This window comes from Rhinichthys klamathensis, unplaced genomic scaffold, assembly GCF_029890125.1.
Source record: "Rhinichthys klamathensis goyatoka isolate OS25496 unplaced genomic scaffold, OSU_Roscu_1.1 h1tg000725l_1, whole genome shotgun sequence".
NCBI classification, from domain to species: domain Eukaryota; kingdom Metazoa; phylum Chordata; class Actinopteri; order Cypriniformes; family Leuciscidae; genus Rhinichthys; species Rhinichthys klamathensis.
Genome location: NW_026607139.1, coordinates 49,293 through 75,000, shown reverse-complemented (window position 1 = coordinate 75,000; position 25,708 = coordinate 49,293). Strand labels below are relative to the sequence as shown.

General features: G+C 39.5%; 5 protein-coding genes across 6 annotated transcripts in view; 4 read left to right on the top strand and 1 right to left on the bottom strand.

Annotated features, from left to right (window-relative positions):
* ercc5 (excision repair cross-complementation group 5) overlaps nt 1–3,085 on the top strand; it is a 29,372-nt gene extending 26,287 nt beyond the window's left edge. The window contains exons 16-18 of the mRNA XM_056242402.1: nt 1,366–1,566; nt 1,709–1,793; nt 2,619–3,085. Of these exons, the coding sequence (XP_056098377.1) occupies nt 1,366–1,566; nt 1,709–1,793; nt 2,619–3,017 (685 nt within the window). The 3' untranslated portion in view covers nt 3,018–3,085. The remainder of the gene's footprint in view (nt 1–1,365; nt 1,567–1,708; nt 1,794–2,618) is intronic.
* A 233-nt stretch (nt 3,086–3,318) lies between these two features.
* Nucleotides 3,319–10,606, top strand: mettl21e (methyltransferase like 21e). Its single transcript, XM_056242399.1, has 4 exons — nt 3,319–3,475; nt 4,674–4,831; nt 4,918–5,035; nt 10,165–10,606. Exons 1-4 carry the CDS (start codon nt 3,451–3,453, stop codon nt 10,566–10,568), a joined length of 705 nt encoding a protein of 234 aa, XP_056098374.1. The 5' UTR covers nt 3,319–3,450; the 3' UTR covers nt 10,569–10,606.
* A 4,681-nt stretch (nt 10,607–15,287) lies between these two features.
* LOC130077227 (protein-lysine methyltransferase METTL21C-like) lies at nt 15,288–17,201 on the top strand. Its single transcript, XM_056242391.1, has 4 exons — nt 15,288–15,372; nt 15,504–15,643; nt 16,074–16,191; nt 16,608–17,201. Exons 1-4 carry the CDS (start codon nt 15,297–15,299, stop codon nt 17,084–17,086), a joined length of 813 nt encoding a protein of 270 aa, XP_056098366.1. The 5' UTR covers nt 15,288–15,296; the 3' UTR covers nt 17,087–17,201.
* LOC130077235 (uncharacterized) lies at nt 17,165–21,189 on the top strand. The gene is made up of 7 exons (XM_056242404.1): nt 17,165–17,318; nt 17,396–17,541; nt 18,560–18,683; nt 18,763–19,383; nt 19,746–19,894; nt 20,005–20,128; nt 20,733–21,189. The coding sequence occupies exons 1-7, from the start codon at nt 17,165–17,167 to the stop codon at nt 21,116–21,118; spliced, it is 1,704 nt and encodes a 567-aa protein (XP_056098379.1). The 3' UTR covers nt 21,119–21,189.
* Nucleotides 21,190–23,522: 2,333 nt separating this feature from the next.
* tpp2 (tripeptidyl peptidase 2) overlaps nt 23,523–25,708 on the bottom strand; it is a 32,091-nt gene continuing 29,905 nt past the window's right edge. For both annotated transcript variants that reach the window (XM_056242381.1, XM_056242382.1), the window contains one exon: nt 23,523–24,029. In XM_056242381.1, the coding sequence (XP_056098356.1) occupies nt 23,940–24,029 (90 nt within the window). In that variant the 3' untranslated portion in view covers nt 23,523–23,939. The remainder of the gene's footprint in view (nt 24,030–25,708) is intronic.

Genomic DNA, 25,708 nt, shown 5'->3' with positions numbered 1-25,708 from the left:
AACACACACCTGCGAATCAAACACACACCTGCGTATCAAACACACACCTGCGTATCAAACACACACCTGCGTATCAAACACACACCTGCGTATCAAACACACACCTGCGTATCAACACACACCTGCGTATCAAACACACACCTGCGTATCAAACACACACCTGCGTACACCTGCGTATCAAACACACACCTGCCTATCAAACACACACCTGCGTACACCTGCGTATCAAACACACACCTGCGAATCAAACACACACCTGCGTATCAAACACACACCTGCGTATCAAACACACACCTGCGTATCAAACACACACCTGCGTATCAAACACACACCTGCGTATCAAACACACACCTGCGTACACCTGCGTATCAAACACACACCTGCGAATCAAACACACACCTGCGTATCAAACACACACCTGCGTATCAAACACACACCTGCGTATCAAACACACACCTTCGTACACCTGCGTATCAAACACACACCTGCGAATCAAACACACACCTTCGTACACCTGCGTATCAAACACACACGTGCGTATCAAACACACACCTGCGTATCAAACACACACCTGCGTATCAAACACACACCTGCGTATCAAACACACACCTGCGTATCAAACACACACCTGCGTACACCTGCGTATCAAACACACACCTGCGTAACAAACACACACCTGCGAATCAAACACACACCTGCGTATCAAACACACACCTGCGTATCAAACACACACCTGCGTATCAAACACACACCTTCGTACACCTGCGTATCAAACACACACCTGCGAATCAAACACACACCTTCGTACACCTGCGTATCAAACACACACGTGCGTATCAAACACACACCTGCGTATCAAACACACACCTGCGTATCAAACACACACCTGCGTATCAAACACACACCTGCGTATCAAACACACACCTGCGAATCAAACACACACCTGCGTATCAAACACACACCTGCGTATCAAACACACACCTGCGTATCAAACACACACCTGCGTATCAAACACACACCTGCGTATCAAACACACACCTGCGTATCAAACACACACCTGCGTATCAAACACACACCTGCGTATCAAACACACACCTGCGTATCAAACACACACCTGCGTATCAAACACACACCTGCGTATCAAACACACACCTGCGTATCAAACACAACTGCTCAACTGCCAATCACAGTTGAGCATATGAATGGAACGGCCAATCAGAAGCATTTAAGTTGAAGACTTTGCAAAAATAACTTTTTTATATAGGAAGATTGTGCTTTTTTTTATAATTTCGTATTTCTTATGTCAAATATCATTAAATATGTGTCTCATCGTGTGTGTGTGTGTGTGTTTTCTGGCTGATGTAGTGAATGGTGGGCTGAGGCTCAGGAGAATAAGAAAATGGCTGCCAATCCCAAAGACACAAAAGTCAAGAAGAAACTGAGGAATCTTCATCTTCATCCGGGTTTTCCCAACCCTTCCGTGGCTCAGGCGTACCTGCATCCCAGCGTCGACCAATCAGACGCCTCGTTCAGCTGGGGCCGCCCACACCTGGAGCTCATCAAAGAATATCCTTCATGCTATTCACAGTGTGATAGTTGCATTTTAACACACGTTATGTTATGCATGTCTGCATTCGATTTATTAGACAAAAATAGTGAAATAGACTCATTTGTCAAGGCAGCAGAATATGTCCTTAGCCAGTGTGACGTTCTGCCGGAGCCGCTTCGGCTGGACCAGCAGGAGGACTGAGGACACTCTGCAGCCGGTGCTGAAGCAGCTGCAGTCTCAGCAGGTCAGCCACTGACGAGCACTACACTACAGGGAAATACTGTGAAACAGTGAAATATTATTCCAGTGTAAATCAGCTGTTTTCTATGTGAATATACAGTAAAGTGTAATTTATTCCTGTGATCATTTATTCCATTACTCCAGTCTTCAGTGTCACATGATCCTTCAGAAATCACTCTAATATGAGGATCTGATGCTCAAGACACATTTATGATTATTATCAGTGTTGAAAACAGTTTCTTTCAGGATTCTTTGATAAATAGAAAGTTCAAAAGAACAGCGTTTATTTGAAATAGAATCTTTTGTAACATTAAAAATGTCTTTACTGTCACTTTTGAACAATTTAATTAATCCTTGATGAATAAAAGTATTGATTTCTGTTATTTATTTCCCCCAAAAAATAAACTAAAAATTCTTACTGACTCCAAACTTTTGAACGCTAGTGTTTAATGTTACAAAAGCTTTCGACTTCAGATAAATGCTGTTCTTTTGAACTTTCTATTCATCAAAGAATTCTGAAATAAAATGTAAATAACTGTTATCATAAATGTGTCTTGAGCATCAGATCCTCATATTAGAGTGATTTCTGAAGGATCATGTGACACTGAAGACTGGAGTAATGATGCTGAACATACAGCTTTGATCACAGGAATAAATTACACTTTACTGTATATTCACATAGACAACAGCTGATTTAAATTATAATAATATTTCACTGTTTTTACTGTATTTTAATTAAATAAATGCAGCCTTGGTGAGCAGAAGAGACTCTTTCAGAAACATTAGTGTGTGTTCGGTGTGTATTATGAGTGTGTGTGTGTGTGTGCAGACGCAGCTGCGCATCGACTCGTTCTTCCGTCTGGAGCAGCAGGAGAAGCAGTTGATCCGAAGCCAGCGTCTGCGCAGAGCCGTCACATGCCTGAAGAGAAAAGAGAGAGATGAAGAAGAAGAGGAAGAAGAGAGAGAAGAGGAGGATGAAGAGATGGCCGGGAGTTCGTCAGCTGGAGGCTTCATGGAGTCAGCGGGTCACGAGATGAGGGGCGGAGACGTGGGCGGAGTCACGCCCATGATGTCATCGAGGGGGGCGGAGTCCGGCAGCTCCAGCTCAGAGGATGATGCTGAAGGTGGGATGGGCGTTGCTATGGTTACAGCTCGTTCTGCGTTCGAGCGGCAAACGAGAGGAAGAGGGAAACGAGGAGGAAGAGGAAGGAGCAAGAACAGATCATGACGACAAACACGAGAGCATCAGAGATAGGATGGATGTACATGTTTATACGCTATAGTGCTGGTTCATTAACATTCTGTGTGACACGTGTGAGAAATCATGGGCGGAAAAAAGTATGACATCTAAACTTCTTTTTTTTTTTTTTTTACTGTCCTAAGATGAATTTGCCAAAAAAAGAACAATAAAGGTCTGAAAAAGCCTAAATGTAGTTTGTTTCATGACGTGTGTGTCTGTGTGTGTGTGTGTGAGGTAGAGAGAGAGAGAGAATCTGTTTACTCTTAAAGGCCGTAGATCGATAGCTTCTCTTTCTCTGGCACCCCCATCAGCTGTTGCTGTCAATCACCTGAAACACACACACACACACACACAGAGCAGTGAGGGAAAGCCGAAGCTCGCGTGGATCTGCTCTTATAAGGACCTCGGCTGTCACACACAGATGGACCAGCATGAAAACACTGAGGGTGGGTGTGAATATATTGTCTTCTACATGTCATTTTAACAGTCTATAGAAAATACAGACCCTGAGTACAGTGAAGTGTGTTCCTCCGGGACAGGAATAACTCACACACACTTCACACACACTTCCAGAGCGATCGGGTCATTTCTGCAGGCGCTAACAATAAGTGAAACGAGTCAAATTACTCTCTTATCGCCTTTTCTCTTAAAAAATAAATGTGGATTCTTGTGTGTATATTGAACGACTCCATCGGTGTTGTGTGTGATGAGCTTGTGATGTCATCAATCACACACTAATGTAACACACACACACAGAGTCCGGAGAATCTGTACTGCTTTATATTGTCACCAAAGTCTCATGTAGTTACTTTATCAGATCCATTTATGGCACTTTCCATGAATAATATATATTTAAAAAATTATATACCGTTTAACATTTTAGGGTCGGTGATGAAAGAGATTAATATAGCCTTAGCCTATTCATCCAGGACGCATTAAATTGATCAAAAGTGACATTATGTCCGCTGACTTCAGAAAATGTATTGGCCATAAATATTTTTTCTGGCCATTAAACTGATTTTGTAAAAAGCTGCAGTTATGACACCAACATTTTAGATAAAAGTGAAAATTCACAATTCTCTATTCCAATTTGAACACCACAACTAACACTTCTAGCCTAACTGAAGTAAACTTAAAAGACGAGTAAATATTCACTAATAAAATAAGAACAAATAATCAGATTACAAGCAAAAGCACAAATTAATAAAGCTTAACAAAGACAGTGGTTCTCAGGTACAGGGATTTGATAAAGTAAGCGAATGTAAAATAACACTTCATAGTCTTCACAGTATAAATTAAACATCCTTATTAATTAAACCTTATTAAAGTTACTTAAGTTATTCAGTCGAGAGCAGGGAGGGATTTTTCTTTGTTGTTTGTTGTTTATTTAACATTAATGACAGACAGGAGCAAGAATATTAGGCTGCCGTCACTTTAAGAGCGAATGCACTGATCTGTGTGTGTGTGTGTGTGTGTGTGTGTGTTTGTCTGTGTGCCTGTGGGTGTGTGTGTGTGTGTGGGTGGGTGTGTGTGTGGGTGTGTGTGTGTGCCTGTGTGTGTGTGTGTGTGTGTGTGTGTGTGTGTGTGTGTGTGTGTGTGTGTGTGTGTGTGTGTGTGTGTGTGTGTGTGTGTGTGTGTGTGCAGGTGTCGCTGCAGATGCTGAACTGGTAGCAGAGATTATGAAGCGTAACTTTCGCCCGTCGCTGATCAGAACTGAAGCGTGGGAAGGCTACGTGTTCGCAGACATTGAGATCAAGATCAAAGAGTCGTCGGAATACTACGGGGCCGTTCTGTGGCCCTCGGTACGCATCACACACACACACACACACACACACACACTGAGCAGTAACAGCAGCTCATAAACTGTAGTCTGTTTCTGATCTTCAAGGCCATGGTCTTGTGTCATTTCCTCGACACTCACCGCGACGAGTTCAACCTCACGGACAAGAGCATCGTGGAGCTGGGAGCCGGAACGGGCCTCGTTACCATAGTGACCAGCCTCCTCGGTGAGAGGGACCGGACACCGCCTCAATTATAATGTATATCATTACAAAAAATTGATTTCCAATTAAGTACAACAAAAAAAACACAAAGTACATTCAGAACTACAAAAATATATATTTTAAAAAACACAGCCAGGGGGGTGCGCTAATCGCTATATAAATCCACTAATCACTATATAAATGCGCTAATCGCTATATAAATCCACTAATCACTATATAAATGCGTTAATCACTATATAAATGTGCTAATCACTATACAAATGCGCTAATCACTATATAAATGCGCTAATCACTATATGAATGCGCTAATCACTATACGAATGCGCTAATCACTATATGAATGCGCTAATCACTATACGAATGCGCTAATCACTATATAAATGCGCTAATCACTATATGAATGCGCTAATCACTATACGAATGTGCTAATCGCTATACAAATGCACTAATCGCTATACAAATGCGCTAATTACTATACAAATGCACTAATCACTATATAAATGCGCTAATCGCTATATGAATGCGCTAATCGCTATATAAATGCGCTAATCGCTATATGAATGCGCTAATCACTATACAAATGCACTAATCGCTATACAAATGCACTAATCACTATATGAATGCGCTAATCACTATATGAATACGCTAATCACTATATGAATGCGCTAATCGCTATATAAATGCGCTAATCGCTATATGAATGCGCTAATCACTATATGAATGCGTAAATCGCTATACAAATGCACTAATCGCTATACAAATGCGGTAATTACTATATGAATGCGCTAATCGCTATATGAATGCGCTAATCGCTATATAAATGCGCTAATCGCTATATGAATGCGCTAATCACTATACAAATGCACTAATCGCTATACAAATGCACTAATCACTATATGAATGCGCTAATCGCTATACAAATGCACTAATCACTATATGAATGCGCTAATCACTATACAAATGCACTAATCGCTATACAAATGCACTAATCACTATATGAATGCGTTAATCGCTATACAAATGCACTAATCACTATATGAATGCGTTAATCGCTATACAAATGCACTAATCGCTATACAAATGCGGTAATCACTATATGAATGCGCTAATCGCTATATGAATGCGCTAATCGCTATATAAATGCGCTAATCGCTATATGAATGCGCTAATCACTATACAAATGCACTAATCGCTATACAAATGCACTAATCACTATATGAATGCGCTAATCGCTATACAAATGCACTAATCACTATATGAATGCGCTAATCGCTATATGAATGCGCTAATCGCTATATAAATGCGCTAATCGCTATATGAATGCGCTAATCGCTATATGAATGCGCTAATCGCTATATAAATGCGCTAATCGCTATTAATGCGCTAATCGCTATATGAATGCGCTAATCACTATACAAATGCACTAATCGCTATTAATGCACTAATCACTATATGAATGCGCTAATCACTATATGAATGCGCTAATCGCTATATGAATGCGCTAATCGCTATATAAATGCGCTAATCGCTATTAATGCACTAATCACTATATGAATGCGCTAATCACTATATGAATGCGCTAATCGCTATATGAATGCACTAATCGCTATACAAATGCGCTAATCACTATATGAATGCGCTAATCGCTATATAAATGCGCTAATCGCTATACAAATGCACTAATCACTATATGAATGCACTAATCGCTATACAAATGCACTAATCGCTATACAAATGCACTAATCACTATATGAATGCACTAATCACTATATGAATGCACTAATCGCTATATAAATGCGCTAATCGCTATGTAAATGAGCGAATCGTTTTATAAATGCGCTAATCACTATACAAATGCACTAATCACTATATAAATGCGCTAATCACTATACAAATGCACTAATCACTGTATGAATGCGCTAATCACTATATGAATGCGCTAATCGCAATACAAATGCACTAATCGCTATACAAATGCGCTAATCACTATACAAATGCACTAATCACTATATGAATGCACTAATCACTATATAAATGTGCTAATCGCTATATGAATGCGCTAATCGCTATACAAATGCACTAATCACTATATGAATGCACTAATCACTATATGAATGCGCTAATCGCTATACAAATACACTAATCACTATATGAATGCGCTAATCGCTATACAAATGCACTAATCACTATATGAATGCGCTAATCGCTATATAAATGCACTAATCACTATATGAATGCGCTAATCACTATATGAATGCACTAATCGCTATACAAATGCACTAATCACTATATGAATGCGCTAATCGCTATACAAATGCACTAATCACTATATGAATGCTCTAATCGCTATACAAATGCACTAATCACTATATAAATGCGCTAATCGCTATACAAATGCACTAATCACTATATGAATGCACTAATCACTATATGAATGCACTAATCGCTATACAAATGCACTAATCACTATATGAATGCGCTAATCGCTATACAAATGCACTAATCACTATATGAATGCTCTAATCGCTATACAAATGCACTAATCACTATATAAATGCGCTAATCGCTATACAAATGCACTAATCACTATATGAATGCTCTAATCGCTATACAAATGCGCTAATCACTATATGAATGCGCTAATCGCTATATGAATGCACTAATCGCTATACAAATGCGCTAATCACTATATGAATGCGCTAATCGCTATATAAATGCGCTAATCGCTATACAAATGCACTAATCACTATATGAATGCACTAATCACTATATGAATGCGCTAATCGCTATACAAATGCACTAATCACTAAATGAATGCGCTAATCGCTATACAAATGCACTAATCACTATATGAATGCGCTAATCGCTATATAAATGCACTAATCACTATATGAATGCACTAATCACTATATGAATGCGCTAATCGCTATACAAATACACTAATCACTAAATGAATGCGCTAATCGCTATACAAATGCACTAATCACTATATGAATGCGCTAATCGCTATATAAATGCACTAATCACTATATGAATGCACTAATCGCTATACAAATGCACTAATCACTATATGAATGCGCTAATCGCTATACAAATGCACTAATCACTATATGAATGCTCTAATCGCTATACAAATGCACTAATCACTATATGAATGCGCTAATCGCTATACAAATGCACTAATCACTATATGAATGCGCTAATCGCTATACAAATGCACTAATCACTATATGAATGCTCTAATCGCTATACAAATGCGCTAATCACTATATGAATGCGCTAATCGCTATATGAATGCACTAATCGCTATACAAATGCGCTAATCACTATATGAATGCGCTAATCGCTATATAAATGCGCTAATCGCTATACAAATGCACTAATCACTATATGAATGCACTAATCGCTATACAAATGCACTAATCGCTATACAAATGCACTAATCGCTATACAAATGCACTAATCACTATATAAATGCGCTAATCGCTATATAAATGCGCTAATCGCTATACAAATGCACTAATCACTATATGAATGCACTAATCGCTATACAAATGCACTAATCGCTATACAAATGCGCTAATCACTATACAAATGCACTAATCACTATATGAATGCACTAATCACTATATAAATGTGCTAATCGCTATATGAATGCGCTAATCGCTATACAAATGCACTAATCACTATATGAATGCACTAATCACTATATGAATGCGCTAATCGCTATACAAATACACTAATCACTATATGAATGCGCTAATCGCTATACAAATGCACTAATCACTATATGAATGCGCTAATCGCTATATAAATGCACTAATCACTATATGAATGCACTAATCGCTATACAAATGCACTAATCACTATATGAATGCGCTAATCGCTATACAAATGCACTAATCACTATATGAATGCGCTAATCGCTATACAAATGCACTAATCACTATATGAATGCGCTAATCGCTATACAAATGCACTAATCACTATATGAATGCGCTAATCGCTATACAAATGCACTAATCACTATATATGAATGCGCTAATCGCTATACAAATGCACTAATCACTATATGAATGCGCTAATCACTATATGAATGCGCTAATCGCTATACAAATGCACTAATCACTATGTAAATGAGCGAATCGTTTTATAAATGCGTTAATATTGTTATATAAATGCGTTAATCACTATATAACTGCATTAATCGTTATATTAATGCGCTAATCGTTATATAAATGCATTAATCGTTATATTAATGCGCTAATCGTTATATAAATGCATTATCGCTCTATAAATGATCTAATCTTTAAATAGGCTAAATAAGCTAACCATAAATGTGCTACTCGGTATATAAATGCGCTAAGCGTTAGATGAATATGTTAATCGCTATATAAATTCTCTAATCGTTATATAACTACATTAATCTCTATATAAATGAGCTAATCATTATATTAATATAATAATCACTATATCAATGCGCAAACTATTATATAAATACGCCAATTGCTATAATATTTACGCTAATCGATATATATATAATGTTTGGTTTTACTTTATTTGCATTAATTAACATCACATTTAAAGGTGCAGTGTGTAATCTTTAGCGGCATCTAGTGGTGAGGTTGTGAACTGCACCCAACAGTTACGGTGGCCGACAGGAAGTGATGTCGTCGTCTGAGACAGCAGAGAGTCGCCAGTTAAACAATGAGGTTTCTTTACAAAGATAAATAAAGAGATTAGGTTTACTTTATTATTCAGTAAATCGATATGTTATTGCGAATATTATTGTAACTTGTTCATCATTGTGTCGGTGTTTTATTCGCTGACTTTAGTTTCGCTTCTTTGCACGAAGAACAACATAGTGAGGAAACGCGTTTGTCCGCTCAGGGCCACCGTAGAAACCTGTCGGTGTAAGCGGACCCGCGGTGTGTGTAGAGAGAAACGCTCAATCTAAGCTAATAAACACATAACGCTTCCATTATGCAAGATCTTTATACACCACTGATAACATAGTTATGTTTATGATATTGCATTTCTGTCACCAGATCCTCCTAAATATTACACACTGAACCTTTAAACTGAATGAATGTTTTATTTGCGAGGATTTAAGAGTTGTTGTCCAAACGCAGGTGCAAAGGTGACGTCCACAGACCTGCCGAATATCCTGAGTAATCTGAGTTACAACATCACGCGTAACACCAGGGGGCGCTGCAGGCACGAGCCGATCGTGACCGAGCTGAGCTGGGGGAAGGAGCTGGAGGAGCGTTTCCCGCGCGCGACCTGCCGCTACGACTACATCATCGCCGCGGACGTGGTGTACTCGCACCCGTACCTGCACGAGCTCATGGAGACCTTCCTACACCTGAGCTCAGACAACACCGTCATCTTATGGGCCATGAGGTTCCGTCTGGACCCGGAGAACCGCTTCGTGGACACGTTCCAGAAGCACTTTCAGCTGCAGGAGCTCTACGACCTGCCCAGCCTGAGGATAAAGCTGTACAGCGCACGCAAGCGCACAGCAACACAACAGTAGAGGGGTCAAGATGTAAAATAAGTCTGATGTCCCCAGAGTGTGTGTGTGAAGTTTTAGCTCAAAATACCCCACAGATATTGTTATATAGCATGTGAAAATTGTCACTTTTTAAAGGTGAGCAAAAACGCAACGTTTTTGTGTCCCTTTAAATGCAAATGAGCTGCTGCTCCCGGCACAGGGGGCGGAGCTTCAAGAGCTTGTGTGTGTGTGTGTGTGTGTGTGTGTTAGCAGCTCTGATTACCTCACACAGACACGCGCACACCAACACAACATTAACAAAACCACAACTATAAATGTGACTGGATCACAAATAAACCGGTAAAAAACGGCAGCTGTGGTTGCCAGAACTTTACCGTCAAAAATACGGTAGCAACGTTATTGGTTTTACAGACTTAACTTAAAAATTACAGTAATAAACTGTATTTCATTATCTGATATAATGTTAATTTACTGACCTGTTGAAGTATTAATATCTGTTTTGTACCATTGTAATACACTGACAACCAACAATCACAGTGGAGATGAGAGTCACATGATCAAACACAGCGCATCACAAGCAGCTTTTCCACAAGAGTTTTACCAATATATAGAAGCTGCAGTGTCATTCACACACACTAAACACCTTCATGGTAACACACATGAAATGTAAAAAATGCAATAAACATTAATTTAACAAAAACTGTAAATTTAACGGTATTTTACAGTAAAATTACAGTATAGTAAGGAAACTTTCTGTTAACTAATTAACAGTTTTTCACTGTAGCATTTTTTTTACCGTTAAAATCACGATTTTGTTTTTACAGTACGAGTCGCACGGGTATATTTGAATGGGTCAAAATTATAGATTTTTTTTATGCCAGAAATCATTAGGATATTAATTAAAGATCATGTTCCATGAAGATATTTTGTAAATTTCCTACCGTAAATAAATGAAGCAGCAAACTATGATTCATCCAAAATTTGGCGATTTTCTCAATATATATATATTTTTGCAGCTTCAGATTTTCCAAATATTGTCCTATCCTAACAAATCATACATCAACGGAAAGCTTATTTATTCAGCTTTTAGATGATGTATAAATCTCAATTTAAAAAAATGTACCCTTATGACTGGTTTTGGGGTATATACATATATATATGTATTTTTTTTGTTCTTCATATTGAAAAAATAGGATATAAGAAAATGAAACAGTCCATTTTGAGTTTCAAGAACTGGTCTAAGTTTACATCTTGATTTTATGTTTACATCTGAATTTTGATGCAATTTTAAATCCTCCTGCAGACTGTACCTGACACTTTAATGGCATATTTATGTTTTTAAGGTCAACATGAAATTAAACTTTTTTTTTTCTCTTAATTCATGTTTTTGGTCCTAAATGATTCATCTGTGACTAAAAAGATCCATGAGTTATGTCTTCATAATCTTTCAAAAGACCTTACTCCACTTCTGAAATAAAAAGATATAGATCACATGGTTACAGTTGTGGTCAGAATTATATTCTAAACTATAATCCTTTGGTTTTACTCATTGTGAAATATGATTAAGGGAATTTTGCCTCTGTATTTCCTCATATTTATCCTCACGTGGAACAGGAGGTCATGGCTGGACAACTTCATGTTCCTGCTCACCCTGGTGTGCTGCAAAATGTAAATATTAATGGGAATATTCATAGATATTTTAGTCATAAAAAATTCTAGTGGTGCCAATAATTGTGGCCAACGTGTTTTGGAGATAAACATTTATTCATAATATGATTTTCCCTCGACTTTCAATTCTTTTACTTTAATGAAAGGTTCGATTTTTGTCAATGAAATATCAAAAGGATAAACAATGCAGATTTATTTTTGCAGCCATCTTTGATCATATTCATCAAGGGTGGCAATAATTCTGACCACAACTGTAACTAATCGTCAAATATGTATTTATGTTGTTGTTATTTTAGGCAGCTGGAGAAAATCCAGTCCTGATGAACATGGAACATTACAGAAGTTACATTTCATGATGACTTTACAATCTGTGTAAATGCAAATATGACCGTTGTAAATCAATAATATTTCGAGAGTTGTGAGCAGTGCTGTTACATCATGTTTTTCATTACGTTCGCTCTCTTACGTTTTGAAGACTTTTGGATAGACATTTCACTTCTACAACTTTAAAATGAGCCTTTTCATTACTGGGAAATAAACATGCATGAAACAGTCTGATGAAAAGATGTGCTCTTCCTTCTCTAAACTATAGCTTCTGAAACTTTGCTTAGAGTTGGCACTTCTAGATGGTAAAAACGACCAGATGAGAAGTAGAACGGATATCTTGTATAGTTTCTAAGCTGAGACGCCAGTAACCAGATGTGTTCATGAGCAACAGCACGTAGCAGTACTGGATTACAAACATGTTGTGGTTCTTCAGAGGACGTGTCTGATGATGATATACAGAGATATTTGATTACTGGTATCATGTGCTTGAGTCTGGCAGGGTCATTACATCACGCAAACACACACACCTACACACATCTACTACTGCAGAAGAGAGATTAGGAAAACACCCTCCTGCAGGAAAGCCAATCATTTCAACATAATGAGACCATCTCCTTTCTGCCCAATGGTGTAAATGTGGGTCACAGTGCCAGACCACCAAAATATATCAGGACCCTAGATGGTGAAGACGTACAACCCCAACCAACCGATTCCAGAGGGTTTTGACAGTCATACAAGAAACTGGAGAAGATACAGTGAGGATTTAGGGGCCGTTGACCAGCGTTGACCTCATGCGGCCCCCAGAGATATAATCAGTGTTATATTGGGTTTCCCTTCTGTGGAATCCATTTAGCACATACCAACTGGCTGGAATCAGAGAAACCGATAGGGACCGAATTAATGGGCAAAAAACAATCTCACATAAATCTGAATTTCACATGTACATATGCACCGCAAAAACAACAAAAATATTTACAAATGCATTAAAATAATACATTGTGTGAAGTGCAATAAATAATGCAATGATGTATATATGATTACATTTAAATATGTTTTAATTAGGGGACCTTATTGTATCAGTTGGTTTTCTTATTATTCATCCTGAATGGGAGTCTATGGCAGCCCCATCAACCATACAAACACTGAACAAAATTATAAACGCAACATTTTTGTTTTTGCCCCCATTTTTCACGAGCTGAACTCAAAGATCTAAGACTATTTCTACGTACACAAAAGTCCTATTTCTCTATAAATATTGTTCACAAATCTGTCTAAACCTGTGTTAGTGAGCACTTCTCCTTTGCCGAGATCATCCACCCACCTCACAGGTGTGGCATATCAAGATGCTGATTAGACAGCATGATTATTGCACAGGTGTGCCTTAGGCTGCCCCCAATAACAGTAAAACTGCACATTTTAGAGTGGCCTTTTTTGTGGCCAGCCTAAGGCACACCTGTGCAATAATCATGCTTATCAATCAAGTGTAGAAAAAATATGACATTTGGTACACTGATAGAGGTGGTTCTGCATAGTAATCTGACCAACTTTTGGGTCTCTAGGACAAACTCTGTAGCGCCAACACGTTTTCAAAAATCCACTTTTCTTGTGGTTATAACTTTTGAACCCTTTGTTCTAGAAACAAAAAAGGACTACTGACTAGTCTCCGCATGTGGATCACACTCAACATCTTACATTAAGAACCCCATCCCTTACCATCAATTGTTTTTCTTTCTTTTGATTTTTGGGGTGAAATACGACCTGAACATACATGCATGTTCTCAACAGGCTTTTTGTAAGATTCACCCAGAAGTAAAATATTTGTAAAATCCAGTATATATGCAGCGTATGTTTTACTTTAAGTTCTGAACAACAATAGACATCATATGCAGTGAGAATGGAGTCATTATCATGTGTGAGATGTGTGGATCTTCATAGTCAAACTAGAGCTATATCATCTAACTAAACAACCAGATAACAGAAGCTGGCTTTCTGAACCGCTGTGTTATCTTAGGGCTTTAGTGTTTACTTTCCTGATTTATTTGTGCCAACAGAAGCTTGATTCCTCAAATAGACCTGCACTGCCCATCTCCTCCTCTGTGTTTGTGTGGATGTGCCACTGGTTAATGAATATCCAGCTAAATATAGTGATGCCAGCGTGACGCTGGAGTGTTGGATGATGCTCGTCTATAACCTCGCTGAGGATGCGGTTGCAGAAGCACTTACGGATAACTGTGGACAGGACTGAATTAAAGTAAAGCTCACCTTTGCAGACAGATAATCCTCTGACGGTCTGAACCAGCTGAAGCTGCAGTGAAGTGAGTGCGGTGATTTCTTCTGAAGCTGTGAAATGCATTTGAGGAAATACAGTAAGAGGTGATTTCAGGTAAATTTGGACGCTTTTGACCTATAAAAACCATGTAGTTGATCTGATTGCTCCCATTTCCTTTTCATTTTCTTTTGTGCAAACTTTTTAAGGTCCTGAAGTACCTTGTTTTTGTCCCTATTTTAAAAAGGACATGCTGATCTCATCGCATCATGCACTTCATTGTTTTTATTACTTTATTGAAATTTGTACTTGTTTCACTTGCATAGATCATGAACTAATCTGACAAATGTTTGAGAAAATGACAAATGACAATGTTTGAGAAAATGTAGAATCAGTAGATTTTAACAGGTCAAAATAAAAGCAAACTGGTTTAAAACAAAAATAATATGTTTTAAACCAGTCCATCCTGTCAGCGAGCCGATATCATCATGGATTGTCCTCAATCTGGAAATGCCACAGCGGAGACGGACGAGCGCTTGAACACCGGGAACGATGATACAGATGGTACATCAATTTAAAATATACTGTCAAATAATCACAATATTACCTTCTCTTAATCTCTGACTGCAAACACACTACATCTGTGAAGATCTTGATGAGGAATGCATCTGTTTTTCATTGGTTATATTGAGCAGATGTTGAAGTCCGAATGCGCAAGGCATCCTGGGAACCCAGTGTTCTGTCCTCCGTTGGAAAGGAGATCCTTTATTTCGCCGGTCATGAGATCAGCATCTGGGAGTCTCTTGATTCATTTGGTTCTGTCATCTGGCCAGGAGTAAGAGAATTCGTTTTTAAATATTTGAAATATTAAAGATAACCCTGGTCAATAGTTTGGATGTTCAAATACTTTCTAGTGTGTCAGTTTCATGTCAGTCAGTCATTGATAGTTCAAATTTCCAAAGAGTGAAACACTGACACTTTCACAACATTGATCTGTTTGTGTGACTCAACCAATCATGTGAGTTAGGGGCGGGACTATCTGGCTGACTGACCAATGGCAGACAGGGAACGGCATGTGATAGGAGTGTTTGAGAAACCAGTCTGAAACTGATCATTTTCACGACTACATTTGATGTCTCTAGAGCAGTGGGTCTCAACCAGGGGCCGGGGCCACCAGGGGGCCTCAACAAACCTCAAACCCTTTGAACATTTGTTGCTGATTGATGTTTATCATCATGAAATAATCATCATGAATTCTTATTTAGGCTCTGGCTCTGTGTCACTACCTTGAATCTAATCGAGCGACGGTTGATCTTCTCGACGAGGCGGTGCTGGAGATTGGATCTGGCACAGGTCTCGTGTCCATCGTGGCCAGTCTGTTGGGTAGGTACTAAAGATTCAGATTGTTCAAAAACATATTGTGAGCATATGGTTGTGTTATACATTTTCAGACTGTAAGAAATCATACTCTGCCTTGACCCAGATTCCACTCCAAAATATTTTAGAATGAGCTCATCCCCAAAATGGCTTAATTATCATAGAGATGAAGGAAGTCAAGTTATATTGTTTCTTCACCATTTGGGTTGATTATATCCTGAACAAATGGTCATCATCAATTGTAGAATGGGAATGGGTGTGGGACACAGAGAACCATCTCAGACAATGGGGTTTGTCAACTTCATCAACACACAGACCACAGCTGTGACAACATGAGCAACTTCATTTACAGTAAGAGTGGTAAACTGTAACAGGATAAAAGGTTTAAGAGTTGGATGTTCTGGGTTTATTCTCATCTCCAGGTGCTTGGGTGACAGCAACGGACCTGCCAGAGGTCCTCGGGAACCTGAGATGCAACCTGTCCAGAAACACACGGGGCCGCTGCAGATACACCCCGCAGGTGGCGGAGCTCTCTTGGGGTCATGAGCTCGAGAAGACCTTCCCTCATTCAGTCTACAGATACGACTACATCTTAGCAGCCGATGTGGTCTATCATCATGACTTCCTAGAAGAATTACTGGTCACCATGCGCCATTTCTGCCAGCCCGGAACAACCCTCATATGGGCCAACAAGACCCGCTTTGATTCAGATCTGGTTTTTGTGGAGAACTTCAAAAAAACATTCAACACCACCTTGCTGGCAGACAACGGAGAAGTTAAAATTTACTCTGCCACCATGAAAGACGAAAGTGCACTAGTGACGTCAAAAGAGACCGAAGGGGTTGCGAAGAAACAAGTCAAAGACGTTGACAAGAACGAGTCAAAGCAAGAGATTAGGTAAAAGGTCAAACAAAAGGCTGTAGAACAGGTTCAAGAATATGATAATAAAGATGTGCAAAGGAAACCAGGATATGTTGTTATGGAAAATCGGGAGGAAACGTTAAAATTGGAAGATAGAAATGTAAACAATAACAAAGAAGAAGAGGAGGAGGAGCACAACACGGATCTTGAAAGTGAGGACAGTGGAGACGGCAGCTCTGAGACGGATTCAACATTCGTAGAGCAGAAATCGGGTCAGTAATACATTCTGAACATTAGACCACAGTCACTTGTCTAATGCATTAAAGTCTGATTTGGCCTTTTCTTTCAGAGAAAGGAAGCACAGAGAATGAGAACGTGAGATCATTGGCACCGGCAATTTACTACAGACCTGAGAAAGAAGTTTACCATTTTTTGGGACAGAAAATCACAATTGAGGAGTCCATCGATTCTTACGGTGCTACTATATGGCCAGCGGTGAGACACTTACAGCTGCAGAAATAATGAGAGACAAATACACAGAGTATATCTACGAAGACATTAGTAACCAAAGAACTTTACTTTTGTGTGATGCTGCATCCAAGGCAATCAGTATCAGTATAAAGTCCAAGATAACAGGCGTAGAGTCAAGCAAAACAAACATGGTGCACCTTTAAACTTTCAACATTATAATGATACTTTCTCCTATCCACCAAATGGTCTAAATTTGGCTCCCTGTCTCCAATGCCCAACCATTAAAATATATCAGGACCCTACAGAGAGTTTTGACAGTCATAATGACAGTCAAGAAACTGGAGAAGATACAGAGAGGATTTAGGGGCCGTTAACCAGCGTTGACCTCATGCGGCCCCCAGAGATATAATGAGTGTTATATTGGGTTTCCCTTCTGTGGAATCCATTTAGCACATACCAACTGGCTGGAATCAGAGAAACCGATAGGGACCGAATTAATGGGCAAAAAACAATCTCACATAAATCTGAATTTCACATGTACATATGCACCGCAAAAAACAACAAAAATATATACATATGCATTAAAAAAACAATACATTGTGTGCAAGGAAGTACAATGAATAATGCAATGAAGTATATATTATTACAAATATGTTATGTCTTAATTAGGGGACCTTATTGTATCTGTTGGTTTTCTTATTATTCATCCTGAATGGGAGTCTATGGCAGCCCCATTAACCATACATAGCAAAATGATGACATTTGGTACACTGATAGAGGTGGTTCTGCATAGTACTCTGACCAATTTTGGGGTCTCTAGGACAAACTCTGTAGCGCCACCACAGTTTCAAAAATCCACTTTTCTTGTGGTTATAATAACTTTTGAACTCTTTGTTCCAGAGAGAAAATAATACTCCTTACATGAAGACTCATTACAGTAGTCGCCTTTTTTAAAAGGACTATATTGTTTTTTTTTTCACTGCTACTCCTTCAAATCAAACACAGTCCACCTTTAAAATGTGATTTTTGTCTTTCCATATAGGCACTTGCACTTTGCCGATTCTTGGAAACCCCACAGGGTCGTCAACAGATTGATTTACTCGACAAATCAGTTCTTGAGCTTGGAGCTGGAACCGGCTTACTTTCAGTTGTCGTCACGCTGTTGGGTAAGTGTTGTGATGAGATTGAGGTGTCAATCTTATTGGTTTTGTATCTTGCAAGATAATAACTGAAATTGCTCTGTAGGTGCCAAACTAACAGCCACGGATTTGCCCGAGATTCTGAGTAAACTGACATGCAACCTCAACAGGAACACGAGAGGCCGGAGGAGGCACGAGCCCCAGGTAGCAGAACTCTTCTGGGGTCACAAGCTGGACGAGGCCTTCCCTAGATCCACACACCAATATGATTATGTGTTGGCGACTGATGTGGTGTATCACCACGACTTCTTGGCCGAGCTGCTGGTCACCATGCGCCACTTCTGCCAGCCGGGAACTACTCTAGTCTGGGCGAACAAGGTCCGCTTTGTCTCGGATCTGGGCTTCATCGACAACTTCCTCCGATATTTTGATATCACACTGCTTGAAGAGTTGGATGACGTGAGGATTTACGTAGCAACCAGCAAGATATCAGAGAAGGAAGGTGACCAGGTTCAAGAGACTAGCGAGGAAGTGGAGGACAACGGTGACCTTGAGTCAAGCAAGCGGGACGCTGGGGAACCGAACTCTATGAGCGAGACTGGAGACAATGCAGAGGAACTGGAACCAGAGCAGGAATCTGACGATACTCAGAGTTTAGAAAACGATGCGAAGGAGAAACAAGTACAGGAAGAACTCCAGGACTCTGGAAGATCTGTGGAGGAAGAAGGTTAGGCTTGCAAACTGGGAATTGTACCAAGGTGAACATGATTCCCAATGTACTTCGTTGTTGATCCTGGAACATTCAAATTATTCAATCAGATTTGAGGGACAAATTTACAGATTAGGCAACCAAGGGTTAGGTGCTTCTAACATTATTGTTTCCCCACTATAATTTTCCTGATTTTAAGGATGTTATGGTTAGGTTTAAGGATAGGGCTATTCTTGTCAGTCAGGAATGTTATCCAGGATCAAACAAAATATGTTGATCATGGAACATGTCTTACCTGGCAAAATCATATTGACCCTAATACCAATGTGCTTATATGGATACTTATTTGATGGGATACTCCTATTCTGTCTTTCCCTCAGCTGAACCTGACATCACAGAAACACCTAAACAGAGACCCTGGGCTCCCACTGTCTACTACAGTAATGGCAAGGAAACCTACTACTTTCTAGGTCATGAAATCAGGATTCAGGAATCCGTAGACCATTATGGCAGCACGGTATGGCCAGCGGTGAGCATGAAACATTCAGCCAACCAATCAGATCAGGAAGAAACTGTGTGTGCTTAGTGAGACGGTAAAATGCATGGAGTCTATGAACACTTTGGTTTTGAATGTCGTAGGCTTTGGCCCTTTGCCGATTCCTGGACACCCCGACAGGCCGACAGCAGATCAATCTCCTCGACAAACTGACCCTGGAGCTCGGAGCGGGAACGGGTATTCTCTCGATAGTTGCCACACTTCTGGGTAAGTCTTGGGGAGTGTTTTTGATACACACACCAAACAAGAGAAAACGCATCTCAAACCCCGTTGCACACCGTTTTCCACTGGCATGAAATTGGTTTGACGTTGGACTTTCGATATTCACGTATTTAGGGACCGTCTCTAAAGTTACATGCGACATTGCGACAGGGCCTATAAACGTCGCTAACTTCAATTGCATTTGAAGACAATGACCTACAGTCATAAAACCCACTGTAAAGTGTTCATCCGGGTCTCGGGTATGATGCACACCTTTTAGATTTGTGATATTTATGACAATAAACTGTTAAAACATAAATATTGCTATGTACTTCACTACTGTATGGGTTAATACACAAAATATGACAATTTAAAGCTCAATAGCATTTGAAGAAGACAATGACTTAGAGTCATAAAACCAACTGTAAATTGTTCATCTAGGTGTCAAATATGATGCACACCTTTTAGATTTTTTATTTTTTTTGACAATAAACTGTTAAAACATATAAATGTTTCCAGCAAACATGTCGTTCAACCCTGAAACCGTAGCAAAACGAGCTTGAACCTGGTTTCAGAACAAGCAGGACTAAGTGATGTCACTGATTTGCAGGTGCTAAACTGACGGCCACGGATCTCCCAGAAATCCTTGGCAATCTGAGGTCCAACTTGAACCGGAACACCAGGTGTCATAGGAGACACGAGCCTCGGGTTACAGCGTTGGCATGGGGCTACAAACTGGAGGAGACGTTTCCCCGCTGCACACACCACTACGATTACGTGCTGGCCGCCGATGTGGTCTATCACCACGACTATCTCCCCGAGCTCCTCGACACCATGCGTCACTTCTGCGGTCCGAAGACCACGCTGATCCTCGCAAACAAGGTCCGGTATCAGGCCGACCTGGTGTTTATAGGGGACTTTCAGAAAGCTTTTAACACTACATTGCTGACAGAGATGGATGAGGTGAGGATTTACTCGGCTACCATGAGAATCTGATGACTTCATGCACCGCTTTAAGAAGGCTTTCCAAACTACACTGCTGGCAGAGGTAGAGGAGCTGAAGGCGTGCGTGTTCACACTGCAGACAATTCACTTTTGTTTTTAGAAACAATATTTAGGGCTGACTGTGAACACTGACATTTATAAATCATCAAATCAGCATTTTTAGGCTATGTAGTGAAGACTCTGGCCAAAACCTTCAACAACGATTTAGCAGTGTAATAATAATTGGACTGTACAAATAAAACTGACATGTTGTGATTGACACAATCCTTTGAATCAGACATTTTAGATTTAGATCAGATTTCAAACCACAATGACTGCCCAATAAAAAATAAAAATAAATTTTCAACTCAAATCAACTTATTTACCTGTGGTTTTGAATAACAAAAAAAAATTATTTAATGTTTTTGCCGTTTACACTACTGTATATGTGTGTGTTTTTATAGATTCCAGTATGAAGTGTCAGATCGATATTTAATCACGTTTGTCATCTTTCAACTGGTCAGATTTGAATCGGACTGAATATGAGCATTCTGATTTGATCAATTGCAAAATAACAGTATGAAGTAACTGAGTAATTCCTCAAAAAACAATTCTGAATTGTCTGCATTGTAAATAAAGCCATGCTGATGTTAAAATAAATATGGCTGCTGAAGGAAAATAAGTTTGTGCACATTAGCACAAAATTATTAAACAATAAAAAGAGACAAGACAACAGACATATAAAATACGAAGTCTTACCGTGCCTTGATGGATAATGTTGTGCTTAAAGTCCGCCTGTAGTCAATCATTTTATCCCTTAAAACTCATCTTTGATCACCAAAATTACATATTTAAACGTTAGTATGCGCGGTTCTATGAATATGCAAATGAGCCCCGCCTCCACTCACTCGCTCAGCTCAGCTCAGAGATCCAATGGTTGGCAATCACACGTTGCTCTGATTGGTAACAAGGTCGTTTGTGACGTCAGAAACACCAGCGATTTCAAACCGTGTTTTTGAGACTGTCTTTGGTTCACTGCAGTTTTAAGCAGAAAATACTCAGCAATGCTGTCGACTTATGAACTTACACATGGTTTAAGCGTATTAAAAACACCACATAGACACATAAACAACATTAAAAACTTGATTTTCACCGCAGGGGGACTTCAACAAATCAAGTTAATTTCAGATAAAATACTGTACATTTCTTAGTGAAAATTATGAATCTTATCCCCTTTCAAAGTTTTTAGAATGGGAAAAACTATTTTCAAAATGTATCTGGAAAGGGAGGAAACCCAGAATTAAATTAGTTTTATATAATGTTAGTTATATCTTTTAGAATAGTGTTTTGCAGTGGGTTTGTTTGTGTGGTATTTTATTTTTTATTATTATTTTCATATAGGGATTGTATAAGATTTATCATTGTCAAAGGTATAAAAATAGATTCTTTGGTTTGACTTGTTAATCCTTTAATGCAATCAATATATATTTTTGGATTCTTTAAGTGTTTTACATTGAGCATTTGTGTATTTCCCTATACTGCTGTTTTTTTTTTGATAAATAAAAAGAAATGCAAAAAAAAAAAAAAATTTATGAATTATTGTGCTATGCACAGAACCATAAACATCCATGATATCCCAAATATTGTTTAGCATATCATAGAAAGCTAAACGCCAATTTAAAAAGGTAAACAATTTAAAAAAAAAAAAACATTTGTAAAAAAATGCAATTCTGTTGTTCTTAACATGAATAGCTCCTGAATAAAGCCTGTTTGTCACAAAAATTAGGAATATGTTGTCCGTTCCAGATCATTTTATTCAGAATCTTCATCAAATACACCGTTCAGCACATTTACCCCGTTTACAAAATAACCGTCTGTAACATCTGAAACGTCTCGCGAGGAGAACTGGATATAAAATAACACCTACCTACTCTACGCATGAATTAAAATGACTTTAAAATATTGGCATTACCTAGTATTCATTTATACTTTATAAATACAAGACATCCATAAATATATCTGAAGATATTCAAGGGTTTTTGATACAGAATAACGTGATATTTCCTGAAGAAACGCAGGGGTTGACGGGAGATTGCGCATATTTAAGGCCATTATTGAAGAACCTCTGGTTGGAAACGCCTCCAGCCCTGAACATCAACAACGCAAACACACGTGATTAAAATAAAAAAAATAAAAACGTGAAAGCAGGATATGATGTCACGTCTGGTTCCTGGTGAAAACTTGAGTTGCTGGCTTTTTTGCTTTTTTTTTAATGGTTTTCAGTGTCTAAACCCTGAATGATATTCCAGACACACAAGATGACAATCTCTGTTTCACTTAAAATCCAGAAGAAAACTGAGGATAGACGACTTTCAATCACACAGTCTTACTTCAGACGGCACAAAACTGAAAGCCATGAACATAAAATGACCCTCGTGTCTTTATAAAACATGCATACATTTGACATACACAAAGGTCAATCACAACAAAACAAAAAAAATTCACCCCCAAAAAATTTTAAAAAAGAAAAGAAAAGAAATGATATTTTCTTATATTGACATTCCACCCACAAAACTCAACTGGACGTCCATCATATTGCCTTGTATATTTGCACTGTTGTTGTTGTTGAGGGAAAAATGTCCACCGAGCAAAAGCCCAGAAATCACATTTCAAACAACATAATGCAGGTTATTATACGACGAACACAGATATGATAGGAACTGTGTGTGTGCAGAGATCCGCACGCAGGAAGGCATTATGGGATCCGTGTGATATGAGGTGTTTGGTTTCTGATGTTTCCAGAAGGCATTGAGAGTCTCCTCAGTTTAAGACGTTAGAACGGTGTGAAGTCCGACGGGAACATGATGGGCAGCCAGTTCTCCGTGTAGGAGACGCAGTGAGACCAGCCCAGAGAACGCAGCAGCTGAGGGACACAACAACTCGTTAACTCATCGTTAACTCAACGCATCCTCAACTCACCAGTAACAATAACTCATCAGTATTAATAACAACTCACCTCGTCGGTAACTCGTCAGTAACACGGTAACTCGTCGGTAACTCGTCAGTAACAGTAACTCGTCGGTAACTCGCGTCAGTAACAGTAAATCGTCAGTAACAGTAACTTGCGTCAGTAACAGTAAATCGCAAGTAACTTGTCAGTAACGGTAACAGTAGTAGTAGCAGTAACAGTAACTCGTCGGTAACTCGTCAGTAACACGGTAACTCGTCGGTAACTCGTCAGTAACAGTAACTCGTCAGTAACTCGCGTCAGTAACAGTAAATCGTCAGTAACGGTAACTCGCGTCAGTAACAGTAAATCGCAGGTAACTTGTCAGTAACGGTAACAGTAGTAGTAGCAGTAACAGTAACTCATCGGTAACGGTAACTCGTCGGTTACGGTAACTCATTGGTAACTCGTCAGTAACGGTAACTCGTCAGTAACGGTAACTCGTCAGTAACGGTAACTCGTCAGTAACGGTAATTCGTCGGTAACTCGCATCGGTAACAGTAACTCGTCGGTAACTCGGGTCAGTAACAGTAACTCGTCGGTAACTCGCGTCAGTAACAGTAAATCGTCAGTAACGGTAACTCGCGTCAGTAACGGTAAATCGTCAGTAACGGTAACTCGCGTCAGTAACAGTAAATCGTCAGTAACGGTAACTCGCGTCAGTAACAGTAAATCGTCAGTAACGATAACTCGCGTCAGTAACAGTAAATCGTCAGTAACGGTAACTCGCGTCAGTAACAGTGACTCGCGTCAGTAACGGTTACTCGTCGGTAACTCGCATCGGTAACAGTAACTCGTCAGCAACAGTAACTCGTCTGTAACTCGCGTCAGTAACAGTAAATCGTCAGTAACGGTAACTCGCGTCAGTAACAGTAACTCATGTCAGTAACAGTAACTCGTCAGTAACGGTAACTTGTCAGTAACAGTAACTCGTCAGTAACGGTAACTCGCGTCAGTAACGGTAACTCGTCGGTAACAGTAACTCGTCGGTAACTCGCGCCAGTAACAGTAACTCGTCAGTAACTCGCGTCAGTAACAGTAAATCGTCACTAACGGTAACTCGCCGGTAACTCACATCAGTAACAGTAAATCGCAGGTAACTTGTCAGTAACGGTAACAGTAGTAGTAGCAGTAACAGTAACTCGTCGGTAACTCGTCAGTAACGGTAACTCGCGTCAGCAACGGTAACTCGCGTCAGTAACGGTAACTCGTCGGTAACTCGCATCGGTAACAGTAACTCGTCAGTAACGGTAACTTGTCAGTAACGGTAACTCGTCAGTAACGGTAACTCGCGTCAGTAACGGTAATTCGTCGGTAACTCGCATCGGTAACAGTAACTCGTCGGTAACTCGCGTCAGTAACAGTAACTCGTCGGTAACTCGCGTCAGTAACAGTAAATCGTCAGTAACGGTAACTCGCGTCAGTAATGGTGACTCGCGTCAGTAACGGTTACACGTCGGTAACTCGCATCGGTAACAGTAACTCGTCAGTAACAGTAACTCGTCGGTAACTCGCGTCAGTAACAGTAACTCGTCAGTAACGGTAACTCGTCGGTAACTCGCATCGGTAACAGTAACTCGTCGGTAACTCGCATC